The sequence below is a fragment of the Tamandua tetradactyla genome, chromosome 4 (assembly GCF_023851605.1).
Source record: "Tamandua tetradactyla isolate mTamTet1 chromosome 4, mTamTet1.pri, whole genome shotgun sequence".
NCBI classification, from domain to species: Eukaryota; Metazoa; Chordata; class Mammalia; order Pilosa; family Myrmecophagidae; genus Tamandua; species Tamandua tetradactyla.
Window position 1 is genome coordinate 19,871,316 of NC_135330.1, and position 24,100 is coordinate 19,895,415.

Here is a 24,100-nt window from a genome sequence, read left to right on the forward strand (position 1 = left end):
ATATAAAATATATTAAATACCCCTCCTCCTGTATTTCTGATAGCCATTACCCTGCTTTCATTTTTCTCCATAGTACTTAGCATCTGGCTTATTATTTATTTACTCATTCTTTTAGTCTCTTTCTGTCCCATTAAAAGGTTTCTAAAGAGCTATGTCTGATATGTACGTTGCTGTATCCACCTCCACGAAGGCAGTGTCTGGCACATAGTAGGTACTCAATAAATATTTGTTGGATGGATGAATGGCAGAGGATTAATTAATCTCTGGTATGAAGAAAGTTGGTCTAAATACCATTTACATGCCTTGCACTCTACTCTAAGAATGTAGTAAGTGATATTTACTTGAGGAAATGCTATATGTGGGTTTCCTTTGTCCCAACACCACCCACTTCAAATCAAGGAGCAAAATTAGGGATTCTCTGGCCCAAATAGAGCAAACTGTACAAAAGAACCTGTGCGGGCTTGAAACTGGTAGGTATCCCAGAAAAGCCATGTTCTTTTAATCCAATCTTATGGGGACTGACATATTGTTGGGTGGGATTTTTTTTTAATTAGCTTGTTTCCATGGAGATATGATCCCACCCATTCAAGGTGGGTCTTAATCCATTTGCTAGAGTCTTTTAAGAGAGCCAATACAGGAAACAGAGAGATGACAGATGCCTGAAGACAGAAAATGCCCCAGGAGTTGTTAAGCTAAGAGACGAAATCCTGAGTTTTTCCAGGAGAAGCTGAGAGGGCCCACAAGATGCTTAGAGAGGGAAAATACCCCAGGAGAGGCCAGAAGGACCCACAGGAGCTGAGAGAGCCATTCTGGAAACCAACCCAGTAGAAAAGGGCCAGCAGACATTGCCATGTGCTTTTCCCATGTGACAGAGAACCCCTGGATGCTATAGGCCTTTCTTGATGTGAAAGATGCCTTAACTTGGACATTTTCGAGGCCTTAGAACTGTACATTTGTAATCTATAAATCCCCTTTTTAAAAGCCAATCCATTTCTGGTATAATGCATTCCAGCAGCATTAGCAAAGCAAAACAGTACCCAACATGAAATGTTTCAACAAGTAAAGAGTAGTAGCAGAGGGATTAAATGTCAGTTTGGGCAAAATGTTTATATGGAAAGGTTTTTACAAAATGTGTGTGTGTGTGTGTGTGTGTGTGTGTGTGTGTGTGTGTGTATGTGTGTTCACCAGGTAGAAGGAAGCTATCAAAAAACTAGCGTAAAAATGAAGCTGCATAGCCTGGAAATTTTTAGGAGTCAAAACCTTTATTTAAAACAACCTACTCTGTATTTGAAAATAAGAGAGCATTTTCTGTGGTAGGATTTTCTGTCACTCTAAAAGCCTTTGAATGGCATAAAAGCTTTGAGCAAGGTTATTTCTTAAATGCATTAAATAGCAATTTTAGGGGGGAAAAATGAATGAGCTTGTACTATAGGAAAATTTACATGGCAATAAAATCTAATTTTGTTCTAATACATTTCTTGGATACAAGAAACAATGCCGGGGAAAAGAATTGCAGTGATTGGTGCTGGAGTCAGTGGATTAGGTGCCATTAAGAGCTGTCTGGAGGAAGGACTGGAGCCCGTCTGTTTTGAAGGAAGTGATGACATTGGAGGACTGTGGAGATATGAGGTCGGTTTGCATAGTCTTATGTTCTTGTAAGTATGATTGCTTCTCCCCCTCCACAGGTGAGAAATAGGAATGTAAAGATTACACACTGATACCCTATTAACATTTATTATTTTTATCAATGCCTGCACCTGTGCTTTGACTCCCACTCTCCTCTCCCAAGGATGATGCCCTATCAATTCTTCTTCCTTTTGGGATCTAGTGTCTTAAAGTGTATGCATTTTCCCATTTCCCTCCATGTCTCAACCATGTGGCATGACAGTCATCCCTACCAAGTCCCAAGAAAGATTCTCACCATCAAATTTGCCAAATCAAATGACCTAAATTTTCTTTCTTTTCCAAGAGGATTTAATAAAGTTGAAACCAATTCCTTTCAAAACTGCTTGCCCCTATCTTCTGTGATTCTACTTTTTTCCTTCTCTACTTTTCCTTCTCAATGTTACTTCATTTGACTTTTAAATTTGGTGGTTTGGACTTTTTGTGCCATCACAAATACTAAAAGATTTGTTGCAGACATTTTTGTTACACAATTATGTTACACATACAAATTTGTGTATGTGTAACATAATTGTGTATGTGTAACAAAATGTACTTATGATACAAATGCATTTATTTGAAACATTAACACATACGGAGGCTATTGAATCATTTATTATTTCCTTTGCAAGAAGATAATTTCTTTAGGCATCCACACCTGTTATAAATGCATCTGTTCTCATTTGGTTCAAATGCCATCCTGTGGATCTCAGTCACAATTCACCTGCTGAATGAACCTACACACCTGCCTATTCATCTTGCTTGGAATGCTTCATATATAGAATATTTTAGCCTTTACATACTAAACTAGTTTATTATTAGGCTAAGGCATCCCCTGCACCCTACTGAATACATTCTTCTGCATTTGCAACCCTCAGTTGCTGAATTAAAAAGAGAAGATGCCTCATCCAGTCACCTGCCTTCCTTATTTTCCTGACTCAAACATCTATGGGAATCATGAAAACCTGAATCATGTTGCTTGCACAAGTTTCTTTGACTCCAATACATAGGTTTCAAGTTTTCTTTGAGTAGAGTAAGAGCAGATCCTTAACTGAGAGCAAATTCTTTTCTTTATCTTCCACACAGATCATGTTAAGTCCTATTGTCATTTAACTTTTCACAAGTTCCCTAGAACACTTGCTACGCCCCCCTTGGTTTCAGCTATCAAATGCATGATAATAATTCTCAGATCTTTATCTTCAGCCTGTCAAAGGCATCTGTAAGGGCAGTTTACAGAGAGTAAGGGCAGTGAACACAGGTAACCCTTATCATGATCGAATGTGGTTGGGTGTAGAATTTAAGGAGGTTTAATTTATAGTCATATCTCTGGACTACATGACCTCCAAAGTTGCCATAGAGAGGAAAAGAGGGACTGTGGAGGCAAGTCTGGCCTACAGGTGGTGGTGGCTCTTGCTAATCTCGGAGATACGTCATGAACTCGTCATCTTTTCAGGTCTTTCATTACCTCTGTAACCAATTCCCAGCACACACTCCCTGTTTCAAGTATTGAGAGTGGTTTCTATGTGCCTGGATGGAAGATAACTTATAGAGGCTTGTCTCCGGAAAAGCTTCTCCCAACCTCCCAACTTGATTTCATGTGCTCTCATAGAACTCTGCGTGCACATCCACTACTAACCCTACCACCGGCACGTGATCGTCAGCTTCCTGTGTGCAGTTTTTAAAGCATTTGTTATGCCTTATCTCATCCTGACAACAACCACATGAGATAGGGAAGCACTTATTTATAAATGAAATAGATTCAGAAAAATGATTTGATGTCAGTGTCTTAAGTCATGTAATGAGAGATGTCAAGGACCACATTGAAATACCACGAAGTACCACATCATGTCCTCTGAATCCACAGGAGATGCTCACAGTGTAAACTTTCACTTATAATAAATGCTGGTCAAATTTGCAGAGACTATTGTTATCAGGAGGCATATCTTTATGTGAATGCATCAGAACAATGAGTTTCATTAATAATTAGTACTCTTCACTTTGAAGAAGAAGGAAACACATGCTTTGATATCCTTATAAAGCTGATATACCTTACTAGGAATTAGAGTCCATATTTCCTAACTCTAAGTTCAGAATATCCATCACACATGTATTACTGATTCTTTACTTCACCAATGTTACACACAAGATACAGGAAAAAATTATTAAACCCCTTAAAATTGTGCTTTCTATGTTCATTTATTGAAAGTACATAGTTTGAATGCTTGCCTTCCACATGGGAGACCTGGGTTCAATTCCTGGACCATGCACCCTGCCCCCCCACCAAAAAAAAGAAAAAAAAACAACCTAGTTTGGATTACAATTAGTTCATCTAATCATTAGTTCCTCTACAAGGAAACAACATTTCTATTGGTGATGTGTTTTTTTTCTGAGCCTTAAATTACTTCAGTATCTAGCCTTAATTTAAAAGTAAATTAAAGTGCATAGCAGATGTATGTTTTATGGACTATTATAATCTGAAATAGAGGATAATGTACTTCACAGGGTTGAATTAAGTAATGTAGGTGAAAAAAATCTTTATAAACTATAAAGTGCTGTAAAGTGATAAAATACTAGATGTACCAGTTTGAAAGTATTATATACCCCAGAAAAGCCATGTTTTAATTCTGATGCAACTTTGTGGGAGCAGCCATTTCTTTTAATCCTGGTTCAACACTGTAGGTTGGAAACTTTTGATTAGATTATCTCCACAAAGATGTGACATGCCTAACCATGGTGTGTCATGGCTATTTGATTAGATGGAAATGTGACTCCACCCATTCAAGATGGGTCTTGTTTAGTTTACTGGGATCCTTTAAAAAAGGAAACATTTTGGAGAGAGCAAGAAATGACAGAGCCAACAGAGCAGAGCTGACACATGGAGATGCTTGGAGTCCAGCAAACATTGCCGTGTGCCTTCCCATGAGGTGTTAAGCAAGCCAGAACCTGGAGAGAGCCAAGGGAAGCCAAGAGATAAAAGCCAGTTCCAGAGAAGACAAGTGAGGAACTCCCACAGGAACAGAGGCTGAAAGCAAGGAGCCCAGGACCAAGGTACCAGCAGATGCCAGCCATGTGACTTCCCAGCTGACAGAGGTGCTCCTGACCCATAGTCCTTTCTTGCATTAAAGTCTCTTTACCTGGATGCCTTAGTTTGGACATTTTCACCACCACAGAACTGTAAACTTGTAACTTATTAAATTCCACTTTTTAAAAGCCATTCCAGTTATGGTATATCACATTCTGGCAGCTAGCAAACTAACACACTAGATAATATATATCTATCTGTATAGGTAACAAATAAACAGATTTTATAGAGAGATACTTAAAAAGATTGAGAGCTGATATTGGAAGACATACATTGAAATCTCTAAAGCAATTATCATGAATTATATTCTTCTTCTCTTGTAATTTTCTATAAAATTGCAATGAACATGATGATTTTGCAGTTGGAAAGACTTGCTAAGAAAAAAAGGAGTAAGGGAGCAGTCTAGTCTCATTATGACCTTTATCCTTTTCCATCAGCCACCCTAAGCAAACTAGGGCTTCCTGGACATGACCCACCTACCCCCAACCTCACCCGGAACTTCCTGTCAAACCACATTTTCTTCCTGTCAAACCACATTTTCTTTTGCTTATTTTTCCTCTTTGGTGTTCTATATGCATTTTTTTTTCATGCCCATGTGTTTGTTCCTCAACAAAATTATTTGTGATTTTAAAATATTTGCCATAAAGTGTCCTATTCCTTAATGAATGTAATGGAAACTTGATTTTCCTTTCTTTGCAAGAACTCAACCCAAATGCCTTGTAATTTGGTATATATAAAGATTTCTTTTTTAATCGTTCCTCCTTTATTTTAAAATGGGTGTCTTCTTTTTCTCTTGGTAGGAGAAGACGGAAGGTGGCCGGCCCAGTATCTATAAATCTGCCACCACCAACACTTCAAAGGAGATGACAGCTTATAGCGATTACCTTTTCTCTGATCATCATCCCAACTATTTGCACAATTCCAAACTCATGGAATACATCAGGATGTATGCCAAACACTTTCAGCTTCTGAAATACATTCAGTTTCTGGTAAGTGGGGTAGAGAACTCTCAGCATAGGTGGAACATTTATCATAGAGTCCAAAGCCAGGCCAGAGCAAAGCACAGTTAAGTGTCCACACAGTCTCGGAGATGACCCCAACATCACAGCATTAGCTTTACATACATCTTTAGAGACGTCAACCAGAGCTTCTCTTCTCACTTCCTTCAGGGAAAAAATATGGCCCATTAGCTGAAGCACCAGACTGGACACCCAGATGTTTACTCACCAGTAACTAAATTCAGAATCACAATTAAGAACCAATCAGGCTGGGCAGGCCGCGGTGGCTCAGCGGGCAAAGTGCTTGCCTGCTATGCCGGAGGACCTCGGTTCGATTCCCGGCCCCAGCCCATGTAACAAAAACGGAGAAACAGAATACAATAAAACAAGAAAATGTTTAAAAATGTTTCCCTTTCTTCCTCCCTTCCTTCCTTCTATCTTTCCTTCCTTCTCTCTGTCTTTCCTTTAAAAAAAAAAAAAAAAAAGAACCAATCAGGCGATATTTCTACTCAAAGAGGCCTCAAGAGAGAAAAGCAATCCTAACACAACTCTTCAATGAAACTGCAGAAATGGAAACCTGCCAGGAGAGAGTTGCTATAACTTATTTTATTCATTAAGGCCAAGAATTCTGGGAAGGGGGGGAAGTTGGCAACTGGAGTCGTGAGTCTGGGTTTGTCTCGTTCCCAGTCAAAGGTGTGCAGTGTGAGGAAGCGCTCCGACTTCTCTTCCACGGGACAGTGGGATGTTGTGGTTGAGGCTAAAGGGAAGCAGGAAGCCTATGTCTTCGATGGGGTCATGGTGTGCAGTGGCCTCTATGCACATCCCGTCTTGCCACTCCATAACTTTCCAGGTATGTCATACAGATGTCCAAGGCATTGGTTTTGCAAAGTTTTATCTTTGTTGCTGTTGTTATTTTTGAAGAAAATTTATAACTTTGAAAATCATCTTATTTCTGAAATAAATACAGCTTTTTCTGGTTTTAAAGTAATGTATGCTCTTTGAAAGATCATTCAAAGAATTCAAAATGTTATAAAATTGGAAGTAAAATGACTAACATCCCATCATCACTACTTCTGAGCTATTTTAAGAGAAAAATCCTACATATAACACAATCAGAAGGCAAAATGCAGGAGTTGTTTTGTGTAGATAATAGTTTGTGTTAAATACTAAGTTCAAAGCTACAGAAAATATTTTAAGATTAAATTTTATCTATGAAAGTGTGCATATAGGCATACTATGACTACAAATGGCTATGTATTAGCATCACCACATGTATTAGAACAGACTGCCACTGCTATTATTTACTACTTGGAGCCCTGCCTACAAAGAAGAATGGCAGGATGATTTATTTGAATGAGGTCTCCTTGTTTATCTTGAGAAGCCGGGCACATTCTCAGTCTTCCTGAAGAGGGCTGAAGTTTTTAGACTCTTTGTGTTCTCAAAAGATGATGGACTCCCCCCTACTTATGTAGCTATAAGTGTCTCTGTTTCCCACTGTTTTAGAAAATAGAGAAGGTAATAATTAGTCAAGAGAAGTTTATTTTGTTTTATTTAGTTAACCAAAGATTTAAAAGTTTTGCATTCATTCATTCAACATTCTTTCAAGTCATGCATATTGAGACCCACTGTGTGACAGAGAGTAAAACACGTGAAACATCTGCCCTCAAGGAGTCTGCATGCTAGTAAAATTGAGGCACGCACACTCAGGATCAATATGTTGGAAGCGATAACTGTTCAAGAGAAAAGTTAATCTGGGGAGGAAGATGAGATTTTTAGGGATAAGGATAACATGGCCAGGCAAGGTTTTAGTGAGAAAGGGACATTTGCATGGACACCCAAAGGAGTCATGCAGGTGATGCAGGAATCTGGGAAAAGCATGCTGTGCAGAAGGAACAGTGACTGCAAATTCCTTGAGGTAGGACTGCCCACCATATCCAGTGTGAATGGAGTCCAGGAGTGAGTAGGAAGGAGATGATGTCAGGAAATAAATGGTGAACCAGATTGAGTAGGGCCTTATAGGCCATTGTTTGGACTTTGGCTTTGATTTGACTGAAATGAGAGTCACTGAGAGGTTTTGGGCAGAGGAAAGACATGCTTCCAACCCTTGGCTGCTGGGTTGAGAATAGCTGAGGTGGGCTATGGTAAAGATGGAAGGAGACCAGTTAGGAGGCTATTGTACTAATTCAAATGGGAGAGAATGGCAACTTGGACCAAAGATGCAACAGTGGAGATGTAGAGAAGTAGTTGTATCCTGAATATTCTTTACAGGTAGAGATGACAGGGTTTGCTTGTGGGTAAGATGTGAGATATGACTAAAAGGGAGGAGTCAGGGATGACTCTTTTGTGCCTGAGCTATGGAGGTACCTTTCCCTGAGATGGGGAAGTCTTCAGGAATAGTGAAATCTGCTTGTATGAATAGGAGAGGCTGAGGAGACCACAAAGCTGCAAGGTCCCAGAAACGCTATTTTAAAATGGGGTGGGATTGGATGGGGTTGAAGTCATTTAAGGGAGGAGCGCTTATTTTTCAGATACTTCAAGAGATACATCATACTATGAAATATGTGAAATGATTCTGATTTTCATATTATAAGTGCAGCTACTAGTAAAAAATCTGGGATTTATGCGTAGATCTGTTTGACCTCAAAGTCTCCTCCCCCATTAACTCACAGGGAAAAGGATACAGTTTGGAAGAAAACAAAAACATTTTCTCCCAAGGGAAAAAAGGAGAAACAGGAAGGATGGATGAAAACACAGTAACTTTTAGGTGTTGAGAAACTCACATATATCTTTGTTGTCTCATACAAATGAGAAGAAAGATTATTGTTGGGTAGTGAAAGGGGTAGCAGTGGGGTAAAGGAGAAGGGAAATACCTGAAATCGCTGTGGCAAGTAATTTGATAGGACAAACATGAAGTTTAGGAACAAGTATATCCATGCCAGGAGTTCATTAGGTGATGAGAAATGAATGGCTTTCAAGAGAAAGCCAAAGTTTTGGAGCCTATCCTGTAAGGATAAAAGAACAGGACACGGGCTGAACCACAGTTAGGACCAAGCAGGGCTGTCCAACCTGGTAAGAGAAGCAGGGGATGCTCATATGGGCAGACTTCAGTGTTGCATAAAAGATGAAATACTGAGAAACCAACCAGCTTTTACAGCTTTGCCATGTAAAGTTTTCCTTTAAACTTTAGGCAAAAATAGAAAAGTCCTGCATCCTCTCAGCTTCAGCCCCTGTGGTTGATGTTGAAATATCTGGCCCCAGAAGAAGAGCAGAATAGAAAGCACTGTAAGAAGAAAGGGTACTCTGGGTCCAGGAAGAGATAAAACAAAGTAGACAAGGAGGAATCTTGGGCTGGGAAAGCAAGACAAAGGGAATTGGGTCCAGAGCAGTAGTTGTACATAATGAGGATGCCTGGTCAGGAAGATGTATTACTCAAATAAGAGCCAAGCTCCTCCTTGAAGGCATGGCAGAATGTAGAATAAGTTGAAAAGGAGACAGAAACGAGATATCAGAAGACTGGGCTGAGCATGGGATTGACCATCTAGAACAAAACTATAGAAGGATTCATTCTGCCTCATGATGTCCACAGAATTGACATCAATAGAATAACAAAGATGAGACATTTAAATAGGATGGCCTTTGAGTTCCGTAACAAACTTTAGAAAACACCAGAAGTTAGGAAAAATAAAATAAAGTAAGGACCAAGGCTTGAGCAACTGTGTTCTTGCCCTCAGGTATCGAGAAGTTCAAAGGTCAATATTTCCACAGTTGGGAATACAAGACTCCAGAGAAATTCCAAGGGAAGAGAGTCATTGTGATTGGCATTGGAAATTCTGGAGCTGATTTGGCGATTGAGCTCAGTCACGTAGCTGCACAGGTTTGGCTCCAAAAATTCTTTTACCCTCAGTGGAACCTACCCACCACCCTTTGGTACATGGAAATTGTACAAAATGCATGTAGCATGTCCCGCACTGGTTCAGCCTGATAATTACCTCTTTACACCTGTTTTCGAAGAAGACATTTTGAAAATCCATTCTAAAAAATAATTGAGAATGGAATAAAAATAATACTTCAAACTTCAATGACTGATACCTTATTTATTTTTACCAGAGATTGGGAGGCTTCATCAAGAGTTTCAGCCAAGAGTTTGAAAAATGAACATACTAACCAACCATCTTTTAAAATCTCTTTATTTTTCATAGACATGACACTTTTCACCATCTCCCAACTCTGATCCCCTCCATACTCAAATTTCTAGGCACATAGATTAATTAAATGCCCTAGATACCATCATTCGTTAATGAACAGATTGATGAGACTTTATGTATCAATTTGTTGATCTCTAGTTTTCATGCATTATTTTTTTTCCCAACATTTAGAACTTAGAAGATTTCTGGAATCAAACACTGTACCAGGGAAGGTTCAAAAGAATAGTGGATGAGAGCCAGAGGGAAGCTCGGGAAGATGTCAGGAGCCATAAACAACACTTTGGGTGTGTGCCTGTGTGTGAGTGTGTGTGTGTGTGTGTGTCTTTGTGACAGTTTCTGTTGCTCTTCCTGTCTTTGAAATAGCGAGACAGTCCTCAGACACTTTTCCTTGTGAACCAAATAAAAGATATCTAAGGAGTTGAGAAAAGGGTCCTGTAAATAATATGAAATAAAATATGAAATAAAAATGTCATATTGTGAGTCACCTGTTTTAGTGTTTTGCGTTCTCTCCTAGGTATTTCTCAGCACAAGGCGGGGTGCCTGGATTTGGAGCCGGGTCTGGGATAATGGGATGCCCATGGACACTGTCCTCTTCACCCGTTTTAACTCTTTCCTCTACAAATTTTACCCTACGTTCTTGATCAACAGATGGGCAGAGAATAAATTAAACACACGATTTAACCATGACATTTATGGTTTGCAACCTCAACACAGGTATGTTCTTACATTTGAAAAAAAAAAAAAAAGTAATTTTACCTCTGTCTTTTGGCATTAAGAATTCAGACTGGAAACATAGGGATGGCTTGTTATGTCACCTCGAAATAGATTTCAGCTATCTTATTAGAATGTCGAGCATCATTTCCCTCCTCATTTTTCTTTGGGCCATTCTACTTATTTATTTTAGAGGAAAGAAATTTAGTTTCAGGAATCTGGTGACAGCTACATCTGTTCTTACCCTCCGTGTGTCCTTAGGCTTCGGCTACTGTTCACTTCTTTAAACTCTGAGACTTTCATAGGGTTGACAAGTAGCAGATGGAATATTGTTCATTGATAAGAATGAACTCCATTTTCCCAGGTCAAGAGAAAGAGTCAGGAATCTGATACTATAAAGCAATAAGAAAAGAGATTTGGCCAAGGATTGGTAGAGGGGGGTGTCTTTGAATTGCAACACATGCTTTTCCTGGCCCTGAGCTTTCTGACAGAGATTTATCTATCAGATAAATAAACCACAGAGGTTAGGATCATTCTGGCTGCTGAGTGGAGGAGAAATTGTACAGAATCAAGGGTGAAAGTGGAGAGGTTGCTAATACTGTCAAAATAAACAATGAATGTTGGTAAAATTTAGAAAAAAGGTACATTGGTTCTTACACTATCATAAAGCATAGGTTCTCATAATAAAATGGAAATCACAATATGATCTGATTTTCCTGTTTCAATATTAACACCTTGCTTATGATTTTAAAAACTCTATATAAAGACATTGTTTTACGGAAGTTAGATATTGCTGCATCACCGGTATATGCATATATGCTACATTTCAAAATCTATTTTGAATATTTATTCAGTAAATAATTCAGAAAAAATAATTAAGGGAAAGAAATCTTTTTTAAAAAATGCAGTTCCTTCATTAAGCGTTTTCTTAGCTCAACTCTTTTCCAAAAAGATTTATATTAACTCTCCTGGACTTCAATTAATCCTGCAGATTTCTGAGCCATCAAGCTACTTTCGGCGATGATCTACCCAACCACATAATCTCTGGGAGAGTTCTGATGAAACCAAATGTGAGAGAGTTCATGGAGACATCCGCCATCTTTGAGGATGGCACAGAAGAGGGCATCGACGTGGTCATCTTTGCCACAGGATATACCCTCTCTTTCCCTTTTATGGAAAATGATCCAACAGTTCTGGATAATCATTTTTCTATGTTTAAATTCGTCTTCCCTCCTCAGCTAGAGAAGCCAACACTTGCCTTCATTGGCATTCTCCAGCCAGTGGGAGCCACCATTCCCACATCAGAACTCCAGAGCCGGTGGGCTGCCCGCATATTCAAGGGTATGTGCTAACCTTACACACATTTAGAAAAGGTAGCCACCCAGGTGGTACAAGTTCAGAGGCAGTGTGAAGAGCTGCTGCAGCAAAATATTTCTGCAATTAACCTTTATAATATCTGAAATTCCACCACTTGAGATGTATTATCTCAGCATTTGATAGCTATTTAATCTTTGGTTCCTGTGTGAGAAGGAAAATGGAAAACTGCTACCCTAAGCTATCATAAAATTGGCAAATAGTTCATCAGAGCATGTAGGGATATATACGGTGTAGGAATTGGGGGTGTAAGACGAAAGAGATATTAACCTGAAATATAGGTGAGAAATAACAATTACTTCCCAAAGTTGTCAAGCTCATTCTGAAATTATCTGAAATCAAAGGACTTTTTTTGCCTGTCTCTTCAGGGTCCATTCACAATATTAAAAAAACAGGCAAACAGACAAGTAATTATGGAAGAGTCACAGAGTAACCGGAACAACGCCACAGCACAATCAAAAGAGCAAGGTCTTTATAATCAAATTTGGGGTTGAAACCCCACTCCATTATGTACCGGCTACATGATCTTGGCTACCTGACATTCACAAGATACATATCTGTATCTACTTTCAGAGTGGTAAGAATGAACAATTACCACATTGACTCAGACACAACAGCTACCTTCATGCAATGACACCTATCACAGTTTAATAATTCTGCTCATTGATTTCTTCCCCTTAAAAAATTTCCCATATTTCTCTGGAACATTCTATGGCTCTCAGAATGTAGGATGTCTCCCATCATAGGAATGAAGGAGAGTTGTGAGGAGGTGCCTTCCATTATTTAATATAGAAAATTAGGAATAAATATCTATCCAATGGAGAAAAAGTGCAAGAGATACTGAGTTACCATTAGTACCTACAGTTACATATGTGTAAACTGAGTCATATTGTAAATGCACAAGAATAACTTCACTATTCAATGGCAAGCCAGACTGAATACTCTAGCAACGGGACCACAAGCACTATAATTTATGTGCTGTCAGTTGGGTGGGGCTCCCTTCAGCTCATTCTTCTTCATGAGGGTTAGAATCTGCTGGTCAAGACTGTGGAATCATCAGACATGCAACAAGGACACATCTCTGCACCTGTTGGTGCAGACATGCAACCATGCATCAGACATGCAACAAGGACACACATGCACCTGATAAACAATGAGTGAAGGGCCTTCCAGAGCAACCTCTAAATCCATCTCCCCCTCCCCCCCCACTCCTGTGCTATCTTCTTTATGATGTTCTTTAGCAAATGGACTCTCAGGATATCTTTTCTTCCTAAAACACATCTTCTCAATAAAAAAAAAACATTTTCAAATTTCAAATTTCTTTCTTAGGATTAAGCAAATTACCTTCAGTGAGTGACATGATGGCTGACATAAGAAAGAAGAGGGAAAAAATGGAAAAAATGTAAGAAACTTGTGTGTGTGTGTGAAAGTCAACTGAATGTGTTTAGGTGGAACTGTAAGCCTAACATGTAGTCTTTCTATTTTTCTCATCCTAGGATCTGGATCAGTTTGCATAGATAAGGTCTCAAAATATCAACTTTCTCATTTCCTCTCAAACCAGCATAATATCATTCATGGAATGTTTATGGGGTAGAATGGATGCAGAATGATCTGCATGGAAACATTGGAACTTTATTTAAAGTCCATAGAACAGTACATATGAAACATAATTATAAATTTATAATATCATAGCCTTATGGATACAAGGCATATGAAAATATAAGATGAAATGAAGGATTGTTTCATTCTTTTAAGGAGTTGGAAGAGTACATCAACATGAGAAGTTAGTTGGCAAATCCCTACAGAATCTGATTAAAATTTTGACATGAGGGCAGAAACCTGCAGGTTGTGCCAAATCTTCTTGGAATTTTATTCTCAAACATTGGAAAATTATTCTCAAACATTGGAGTTGGGAATGTACTTTACTTACATGCAACAAATATCTGTTGAGAATCTGCAATGCAAGTGTCACAGCATGTTCTCTAAGGTCAAGGAGTTTGCATCCTAAAAACAATCAGTTTTCCAGTGACTTTTGTTTAAAAAATGTGGGCATTTTAGGAATTGCATTTCAATAGTATTTAAAAGCACATTAATTTTACACATACCCAAGACTGGGAAATGGAGTGTAGTTTCATGCATTATCTAAATAACTGCCCTATGCAATTCGAATATCATGATTCTCACCACCAACTTACCAAAATGAAATTGTGTTCCGAATGAGAACCAAATATGTGGCAAAAACAGAATGGCCTCAGTTACAGAATTTTAAAAAAAGAAGAATATCATTAAGACAACAAAATCTTCTGAAGCCCACTTATAACTATCCAGAAACCCTGGGGAGGAATCGCGGGGGCGGGGGCGGGGGCGGGGGCGGGGGGCGGAAGTGCACACGATGAGTATTTTGTTAGAAACCACCAAGACCAAGGTAACTGAAAACAAAGAACGTCATTTTATGCCTTGTTTGTTGGAGAAATCACCAACGGCTTAGTCGCCATTGATGCTTTTCTCCAGGGACTATATCCCCTCATATGAGGTCAATGAAACGTTCAGAGGATATCATGCTTGGCAGGCTGGAGAAGTTCACCTGACTCGGGTTGCTGGGTTTTCTTCCCTCTGGTTTCAGATTCCTGAGCAATCCCCGTGATTCCCGCAGAGTGCCCTACATCGAGTACATGGATGAAATTGCCTCGGAAATAGGCGTGAAGCCCAACCTGTTCTCGCTCTTTCTGCAGGATCCGAAGCTGACCATGGAAATCTTCTTTGGCCCGTGCACCCCATATCAGTACCGACTGCAGGGGCCGGGGAAGTGGGCGGGGGCTCGGCAGGCCATCCTGACCCAGAGGGAGCGAATCATAAAGCCCCTGAAGACGCGCACCCTCCGCGGTGACCAGCCGCCTTTCTCTGTGCCACTTTGGGTTAAAAGTCTCTGTGCAGTCCTCCTCCTTTTTCTCTTCACTTTAGTCATTATTAAAGGATAGTTCTACAGTCATTGCGATGTTTCAGGCCAACGGTGACGCACACTAATTGGGAAGTGGGGCTTGTACAACTCTTTATCCCTCAGCTCAGACTAGAGCAGTGAATTATCGAATACTTCACAATTTCACGGGCGAGAGGATTTCAAATGAAGGGGTTTGAATAATAGTTTATTTGGGAAGTACACGTTTAATTTCTAAAACGGGACAAAGGTTCTCAGGGCCATGAAGTTCTCCTAGCCCAACCCTGATAGTGAATAGGCAATTTGCTGGGTGTTTGCAATCGGTGAATTATTGGTTCTGCAACTACCATACAGATTGGGAAAAAGTATCTCTTCAAATTATCTAGAAAAAATTAGCAGTGAACAAATGTCTTCATCAGAAACCCTTTCCACTAGGGCCACATTCTATTGAATCACAGACGTTGAGGTAATAGGTTATTTTAGGTCTTATATTTTTTATGGTATGGACTGTAGCATGAATGGGAAAAGGGAATAAAAGAAGAAAGGAAAATAAGCATAATTTTACATTTTATTAAAACTATCAAAATTGCATGGAATAAGTGCTACAAACTTCTGTAAAAATGCTCAGGAAAATGAGAAGCAGAAATGGGGCAAAAGAGTAACAGGTATTTGGAACATTTACAGAAACTTTTATAATTAATCAGAGAGTTGAAATATGTCTTTGTCACTAATTCAATCACTCATATCACCAGGCTATGAATGGGCCTGGTTCTCATATTGTTTATGTTTGTTTCCCTATAACTGAATTATATCATTCATTCTTTCATTTACTCAAAGAAATATTTATTGAGCTTCTGCCATGCCAAACATGAGCTTAGCACTGGGAATAAATGGATGTATTCAATATCATTTGGTCTTATGGTTTCAATATCATTTATGCTCTGATAATGCCTGTATTATTTTATTAAACTGCCATAATGTATGAATGAACATGTTATGTCCATTTCTGAACATAGTCAGAAATGGAACAGCTTTTAAAATGGAATTTAATAAGTTACAAGTTTACGGTTCTAGTGCTGAGAAAATGTTCAAACTAAGGCACCAATAAGAGGTTACCTTCACTCAAGAAAAGCTGATGCCATCTGGAACACCTCTGTCAGCTGGGAAGGCACATGGCTGGTATCTGCTGGTCCCTTGTTCCTGGGATCCATTGCTTTCAGCCTCTGTTTCTTGTGGGGCCTCCCTTGGCATCAGTGGGCCTTCACTCAGCTCCTCCAGGACACAGCTCTGGGTTCTGGCTCACTTAGCATCTCATGCGAAGGCACATGGCGATGTCTGCTGGGCCTTACGTCTCCAAATATCTGGGTTTTGTGTTGACTCTGTCAGCTCTGAAGCAACTGTTCCCCAAGCATCTGCATTTCCAAGCATCTCTGTCATTTCTGAGGTATCTCCAAAATGTTTCCCTTTTTAAAGAATTCTAGTAAACTTTTCAAAACCCATCCTGAATGGGTGGAGTCACATCTCCATCTATTCAAGAAGTCATACCCACAGTTGGACATGCCACACCTCTGTGGAGATAATCTAATCAAAAGTTTCCACCCTACAATACTGAATCAAGACTAAAAGAAATGGCTGCCTCCACAAGATTGGATCAGGATTAAAATATGGCATTTCTGGGGTACATAATAGTTCCAAACCAGTGTAATGTCCAAGCACACGTCTCCACCCCTGACCTCTCTCTAAAGCCTACATTCACATCACCAAATGCCAATTCAGCATATTCAAACTTAGCACACTAAACCAAACTTCTAACATTTTCCCCTAAACCTGCTCCTCCTGCAGACATCCCCATCTCCTTAAATGACAACTGCAGCTTTTCAATCTCAAGCAGAAACGTTTCAAGTCTCCTTGATTCCTCTCTTTCATACGCCATATCTAGTCTATCAACAAATCTTATCACCTTCAAAGTAAATCCAGAATCTCACCCCTTGTCACTATTGCATTGCTACCACCTTAGCCCAACTCACCATATTTTGTTTGTGTTATTATAGTACTCACCTAACTGGATTCCTTTAATCTCTATGACCCCTTGTCATTACGGCAGCTGGAAAATGATATTTTTAAAATGTTAAGTCAGATCATGTCACCTTCTGCTTCAAACTGACCATGGTTTCCAAACCACTCCAAGGAAAAACCAATTTGTAATGATGACCTGCAAGTCCCTTCGTGACCTGCTTCCCCACTACTACTCTGACTCCACCAAGTACTATGTGCTTCCATGCTCATTCCTTGTACAATACAAGCCCACTTTCTATTCAGGATCATCACACTTGCTGTCACCTTTTCTGGAACAACTTCCCCTGGATGCCCACAGAGCTCCCTCCTTTACTTCCTTCAGGCCTTTGCTCAAATGTCACCTTGTCAGTGGGACCTTTCCCTACTACTCAACATAAGATAACACAGTTCAAAAGTGTCACTCCCTACCCTCCTTAACCTGCTTTATTTTCTCACTGTCATACTATATATGAACTGTTATTCTGTTTTTCGATCTCTAACGTTCAAAATTGTTTCTTGCCATATGAAATAAGCTCAATATGACAGGAACCTTTACTGTTTTATGTCTAGGTTATAGATCATTCTTGGCACATGACAGATACTCAAAATATTTGCTGAATAATTAACAAGTAGATATCGTTCTTGTCTTCAAAGAGTTCACAATTTAACGAGAAAAGTTAGCACATACACATATAAATGAAAATTCAACATTTACGCATCAGTCTACACTAAAAATATGAACAAATGCTATTGGAATACAAAGAATACAGCCAAGAATTCAGCGAAGGGAGATAAGGAACGATTTGCAGAAGTGAGGGAAGTTGAGAAGGATCTTTAAAGACACATAGAAGATTTTTTCTGGAAAAAGAGAAGGGCATCAACGAAGCAATGTGTGGGTGAGAGGAACAGCCTGGAATGCTAGAGTGCTCAGGGAGTGACCATAGTTCAGGGTAGGTGGGAGTGGGTGACAGAAGTGAATCTGAAGAGTTGGGCTAAGGACTGAATTGGAAGACTCCCTTCCCTGCACACCTATCTCCACTCCTTGGTTCACCCAAAGCAGAACCATAGCCCCTCACCCCACACAACCCACCCCCACCACAACCACCTCCATCTTCCTGAATCCAGCTTGTCCTCACACCGTACCATCTCCAAACTGCCAGAAAAGTTGACTTTCTAAAAGTCAAGTCTGGCCCCATCATTCTCCTACTTAAAACTGTCTCAATCTTCATTGCCTAATGTACAAATCTCAAACTCCTTAGCATGCATTTAAAGTTTTTTTTGTAGTTTGTAGGTGAAGTGGAGCTTTCCAATTTTAAGTTTTCTTTCCTTGATTAATCCAGAAAGGTATCATTGGAATCCAAATTTAAATCTGATACAAGATCAATTGCCCCCCCATCACACCTCTGATCACACTTCTGAGGAAACTCATCACCACCATGGCCTCCTCTTGTTCCATAGTCACTTACAAAAAAAGTCACATAAGAGTAGTCCCAAGCCTAAAGGAAGTTTCTGTTTTGTTTTGTTTTGTTTTGTTTTTTAATAGTTTTGGTTGCCTCTCACTATCTAGCCATAGATAATATTATCTAGCCATAGATAATATGTAAAAACAATAAGCACAGTTGTGTGCCAATGCAGCTTTATCTATGGATGGCTGAAATTTGAATTTCATATAATTTTCACCTGTCATGAAATATTATTATTATTTTTTTCAATTCTTTGAAACATAAAAACCATTCTCAGCTTGTAGACTAGGTTTGGCCCATGGGCCATAATTTAACAACCCGTGTTACAAACCCCCCTTTACAAATCAAATCATAATGTACGTAATTTTAAAGGTGGGGGCTCAGGATATGTGGCACCACATTCCTCTCCACACCAACAGAACAAACCAACTTGAAAAGTCTGCTGTGGTAGAAAAAAAGGTGCACACCAGGAGTCAGAGTCAAGTCAGCCCAGGCTGTTTGTTAAATGGTCCTTGCATGATTAATATTATCATCAATCAAGGATTTCTTGACATAATCTTTTTTAAGCTACATGGCCTTTGTTGATCTAGAATGACATAATCCATAAATCCATATAATTGCCATAATCACCCTATGCTGGCAGCAAATGACTGAGTGAGGATCTCACAGTCAAACACTCCATTGTCCCAGGATCATCTCCAAGGGTGTGTGCCTCAGACCTTCCATTATGGGACTAATGCCAGTATAGATCCATATATTGAGTACACTAAAGCTAATGCATTTCATATTTTTCAAGCAAAAGTAGTAGAAATGTAATATTTTCTTCTTGAATGGCTTTTTTCATGGATCTTCTTTAAAGATCAGTCATCTGACTTATGACTAGCTAACTTATGATTGGCATCCGGGCAACTACATACCATATAAAATCAGAAATAATTCTCCAATTAAAACTACACTAATTAATTAGAATATACTAGAGTCTCCAAGTGGGTAAGTAGGCCATTTTCTCCAGTTTGAATTCTCTGTGAATTCGAAAGAAAGTTGTCTTGTCTCATGTACAATAGTCAAGAAGTAGTTAAGATTTGCAACAAAATAAGAAATGCAAATGCTGTTCGTATGTTGAGCCACTTCACATACACAGGATTTAATTTGTAATAAAATTAGGCCTATCTATATGCACTTGCATACACAGAGAGAGACACACACACACACACACATACATAATGTGGGTATAAATATACATGTATATACTTAAGTATATCTTAATTAGTGCATAAATTTAAAAAGGCTCTGTAAAAATTATCAAAAGGCTTTGGGTTATTTTGGGCTGCTGGGCCATCTGCTCTCCTACTACAGGACTAGTTATAAACTCTTTATCTCTTTGAAAAAAAAAAGAAGGCTTTGGGTTCTAAAGATTAATAGAATTGCTAGAGTTCTAGTACCAACAACCTGATAGACTGAGCTAATACAGAAAACCATTCACCTATTCTGACTACAAACAAATATAACAATTTAAAGTGAGTGGAAAATAAAGAATGGGAAATTCCTGGATTCAGATATGAAGAGGAAAGAAAGCCAGAACAGTAAGTTTGTGAAATAATATCAAGGTGGCCAGTAGAAATATCAGGCTAAAGAGACCCAATAGGTTATGGGCTGGAACCTGAAAACCCTATTGCATACAGAGACCATATGACATGAGTGTCTCAAAATATGACTGCTACAGGCCCTGGCACCGTGGGATCAACAATTCCATCCTGACCAAAAGGGAGAAAAGAAGTGTAACTAATAAAGTATCAGTGGCTGAGACAGTTCAAATAGAGTCAAGAGGCTACTCTGGAGGTCACTGTTATGCAAGCTTCAGTTAGACATTGCTGCCTATCATGATTTGTCAAATCCCAACCAAAACCATTCCAGACGATCCTAAAGAATATCTAGGGGCAATATGTAAGATTCTACAAAGCTTCTATGCACTAGGGTAACTTTCCAGAAACCTACAGCCTCCAGATGAGTCTCTGGACCAGATAAGTCCTGAAACCTAGAAGGTCCAGCCTCTCCAGAGCATCAGCTAGTTCCATCCTCCTACCCCATATTATTAACAGCCCCTTCCAACATGAAAAATTTAAACAGCCATTGCCCAAATACCCCTAAAGAGTGGAATAGAAAGATCAAAGTTGATGATGGAGTTATACAGAGAAGGTAGGGTTTAACAAACAAGTATGATTGCTGAATCATTGTATTTATATTTCCTTTAGTTTCCAGTGTCTTAGAGCAGCTAGGAGTAAAACCTAAAATTGTAGAGTTGTAACTCATCCAAACTCTGAAATCTGTTCTACAACTAATTGTTGAGCTGTGCTTTGAATATTTTTTTTTTAGTATATTTGTTATTTTTTGTAAAAAAGAAAATTAAAAATGATGATAAAAATATATATATTCCTTCTAGACTCCAATATTCTGGAGCAGCTAGAAAGAAAAATGTGAAATGATGGTATGGTGGCCCATAACAAACTCTGAGATCTGTCCTGTAACTATTTATTGAAGAGTGCTTTGAAAACTATTGCTTTCAATGGAAGCAAATTTCAAAAGGAAGGAAATTCTTCACGTTGTATGTATGTTATAACATGCAATAAAAAGTTAAATATATATAAGAAGTTATATATATATATATGAACATATATATAAAGTTATATATAACCACTACATAGAGCCAGGAGCTCAGAAAGGCTACCTTTGAATAAAATAAAATATAGGCAAATTTTGACCTCTATATTAAGGAAGCACCAAGGAAATTTATTTTGCTTGAATGCATGAATGTGGAAAATAGGTCCTGATGAGAAATAAAACTCCTATAACACATAGGCCTGGAGTCAGAATTTAAACTACATGCATCATATATACAAATTTCCAAGGCAAAAAATTGAAAGATCATAAACTTCCTAGGGTACCTAGCAAAAGCATATGTGAAATTGCTCTTGTATACTTCAGGATGCATAGAATTCAAATATGGTAAAAACATCTGCACAGATAATGAGATTATAACAAAAAATTTCAAACCATACAAGTGGAAATTATCCAACAAGAGACAGTACCAAAAGTGACAAAATATAACATGATTAATTCCTCAGATATTTAAGATAATAGAAAAACTTCGAATACAAGCCAATGGAACAATCTTAGAACAACAGAACAAAGTCAAGGAAATATAAAGTGAGTTTAAATTATTAAAAAGATAAAAGAATGAATATAAGTAATATTGAAAGGGCTGTAAAAATAATAAATAAAACTTCTGGAATAAAAATATATACTCATAAATTAGACAGAGCTGAAAAGAGAATCCAAGAAGTGGAAGATACATTGGAGGAATAATCCAGAATGCAACATCGAGAGATAAATTGATAGAAACAGTAAAGAAGTTACAACAAATCAGGGCTTGTAGGAGAAAGTTACCTGTGTGACTAATAGAAGTCCAAAAAGAAAGAATTGAAAAAATGGCAGAGAGGCTATATTCAAAGACATAATAACAGCTGAAGTATTTTCTAGAATTAATGACTGACATGAATTCTCAGATTGTATAGTTCAAAGCAGAATAGGTTTTTAAATAATTTACAACTTAAACATGTAGAGAACTGCATAATGCTAATAACAAAGAAGAAAATCTTAAATACACTCAGACAGAGGAAGAAAAAAACATTATCACCAAAGAAACAATAATTATATTGATATTTTCTTACCAGCAGAAAAATATCTTCAAAATGCTAAGGGGAAGTAACTCTAAAGCTACAAATTATGCATTCATTAGGAGTATAATTTGAGAGTGCAAAATAAAGCCTCTTTTTTAAAAAATAAGGACTGAGAATGGGATGTTAAATGGAACAGTGAACAAAATACTAATAAAATTAGTGTATTAAAGAATGATTAACTATAACATAATAAAAGCAATAACTAACTGGGGATTTAAATAAGTGAAAATAAAATATCAGAAAAGGGTAAGTTTAGATAAGTGAAAACAAGAAGGTACATAGTGATTGTAACTAGTTTTCCAAGGTTCTTATATTTTTGTTAGTTTTCATAGTCAATTACGCATATTAAAATTTAAGAATAATCAGTTAAAAGACAGAAATAACATAACATCCAAACAAGTAGAAGGAAAGAACATAGGTGGCAGAAAATAAATGCAATCAATCAAATTGAAAGGTAAAAGGGGGAATCAACAAAGAAAAGGCATGTTAAATAGAAAACACAAAATAATAGGACAGGAATAAACAAAATATATCAGAAATCCTAAAATATTCAAATTAATCAAACTTTATAAAAATGTGATACCTAATTTAAAAAGTAAATATGAAATAATACTAAGTGTGAGATCACCTAAGTAAAAATTACAAATACACAACAGTGCAGATTGAAAAGTGTGCACACATGTGTAACTCGGCATTGCATGTGCACAGGAAGGATACTCGCCACTTCCAGGACAATGGTGACCTTTGGGGAGAACAGAAGAAGGAATGGGATGGAGGGGGATAGTGAAGGTTACAGAGCTTTAGCTGCATCTGTAATGTTTTATTCTTTCAGAAAGTATTCTAAAATGAACATGGCAAAATGACAATATATGTTAATCTGACTTGTGTGTACATCAGTGCTTCCCAATCCTTTAAACTTCATGGCACACATCAAAAATAATGAACTGTTTAAGTCACATGAGTGAACATGAGGCTGCCTGGAGGTTTCACATGACTGGCCTTGGGGAGGCAGCAGCCCTAGGACACTCCTCATTACCCCTGAAGACAAAAGGAATTCCTAGTCCAGCCCACACACAACCCATTTGTCACTCTTCACACAGTTGGAAAGATCTGCTTTCATAATGTTTTTCCTATTTTCCTGTATATTTGAGCTATTGGAAAGCAGATTCAAAGAGGAGATATAACTGGGTACCACAGCCAAAGATTTCCAGCAAAATAGTTTAGACAGGGTAGGGCAACAGTAAGATTTCTTCCTAAGTGAGATAAATCTAAAGCTGTGTAGTTTGTCCTCTTTTTTTTTTTTCTTTTACATGGACAGGCACTAGGAATTGAGCCCGGGTCTCCAGCAGGGCAGGCGAGAACTCTGCCTGCTGAGCCACCACGACCTGCCCAGTTTGTCCTCTTTTAATCATTCACAGCAATAGTTCTGGTTGAGTCTGCACAGAAGCATGTTGTTGTGGTGATACTTGACAATGCAGGCGGAAGAGGCAAAGAAGCCAGTGGGTGCCTGGGGTGTATTTCATTGGTAGTGACCTTAATGAATTGTCCAAGGTCTTGGTTGCAAAGATTTGAAACCTGCTCAGCTGCTTTATTGCATCATTAACTCTCCTCTTCAGTGCAATTTATTTCCCATGAGTGGTACATTACACTAATGGCATGGGAGAATTTGAGTAGAAAGCCTATTGATTGCTTTTTTTTTTACCACGGGCACCAGGGATCGAATCTAGGTCTCTGGCATGGCCAGCGAGAGCTCTGTCTGCTGAGCCACTACGGCCCACCCCTGATTATTTATTTTTGAGGCACTAAATCTGGACCCACTTTTCTAGTGATCAGAAGCCATCCCATGATACCACTTTTTCCTAATCCTTTCACTCTATC

General features: G+C 38.4%; 1 protein-coding gene across 1 annotated transcript in view; it reads left to right on the forward strand.

The window, feature by feature from the left end:
- Positions 1 to 1,494: 1,494 nt before the first annotated feature.
- Positions 1,495 to 24,100, forward strand: part of LOC143680178 (flavin-containing monooxygenase 5-like) — a 71,611-nt gene continuing 49,005 nt past the window's right edge. The window contains exons 1-8 of the mRNA XM_077156779.1: positions 1,495 to 1,629; positions 5,545 to 5,733; positions 6,430 to 6,592; positions 9,474 to 9,616; positions 10,462 to 10,661; positions 11,650 to 11,999; positions 13,362 to 13,434; positions 14,656 to 14,915. Of these exons, the coding sequence (XP_077012894.1) occupies positions 1,495 to 1,629; positions 5,545 to 5,733; positions 6,430 to 6,592; positions 9,474 to 9,616; positions 10,462 to 10,661; positions 11,650 to 11,999; positions 13,362 to 13,434; positions 14,656 to 14,915 (1,513 nt within the window). The remainder of the gene's footprint in view (positions 1,630 to 5,544; positions 5,734 to 6,429; positions 6,593 to 9,473; positions 9,617 to 10,461; positions 10,662 to 11,649; positions 12,000 to 13,361; positions 13,435 to 14,655; positions 14,916 to 24,100) is intronic.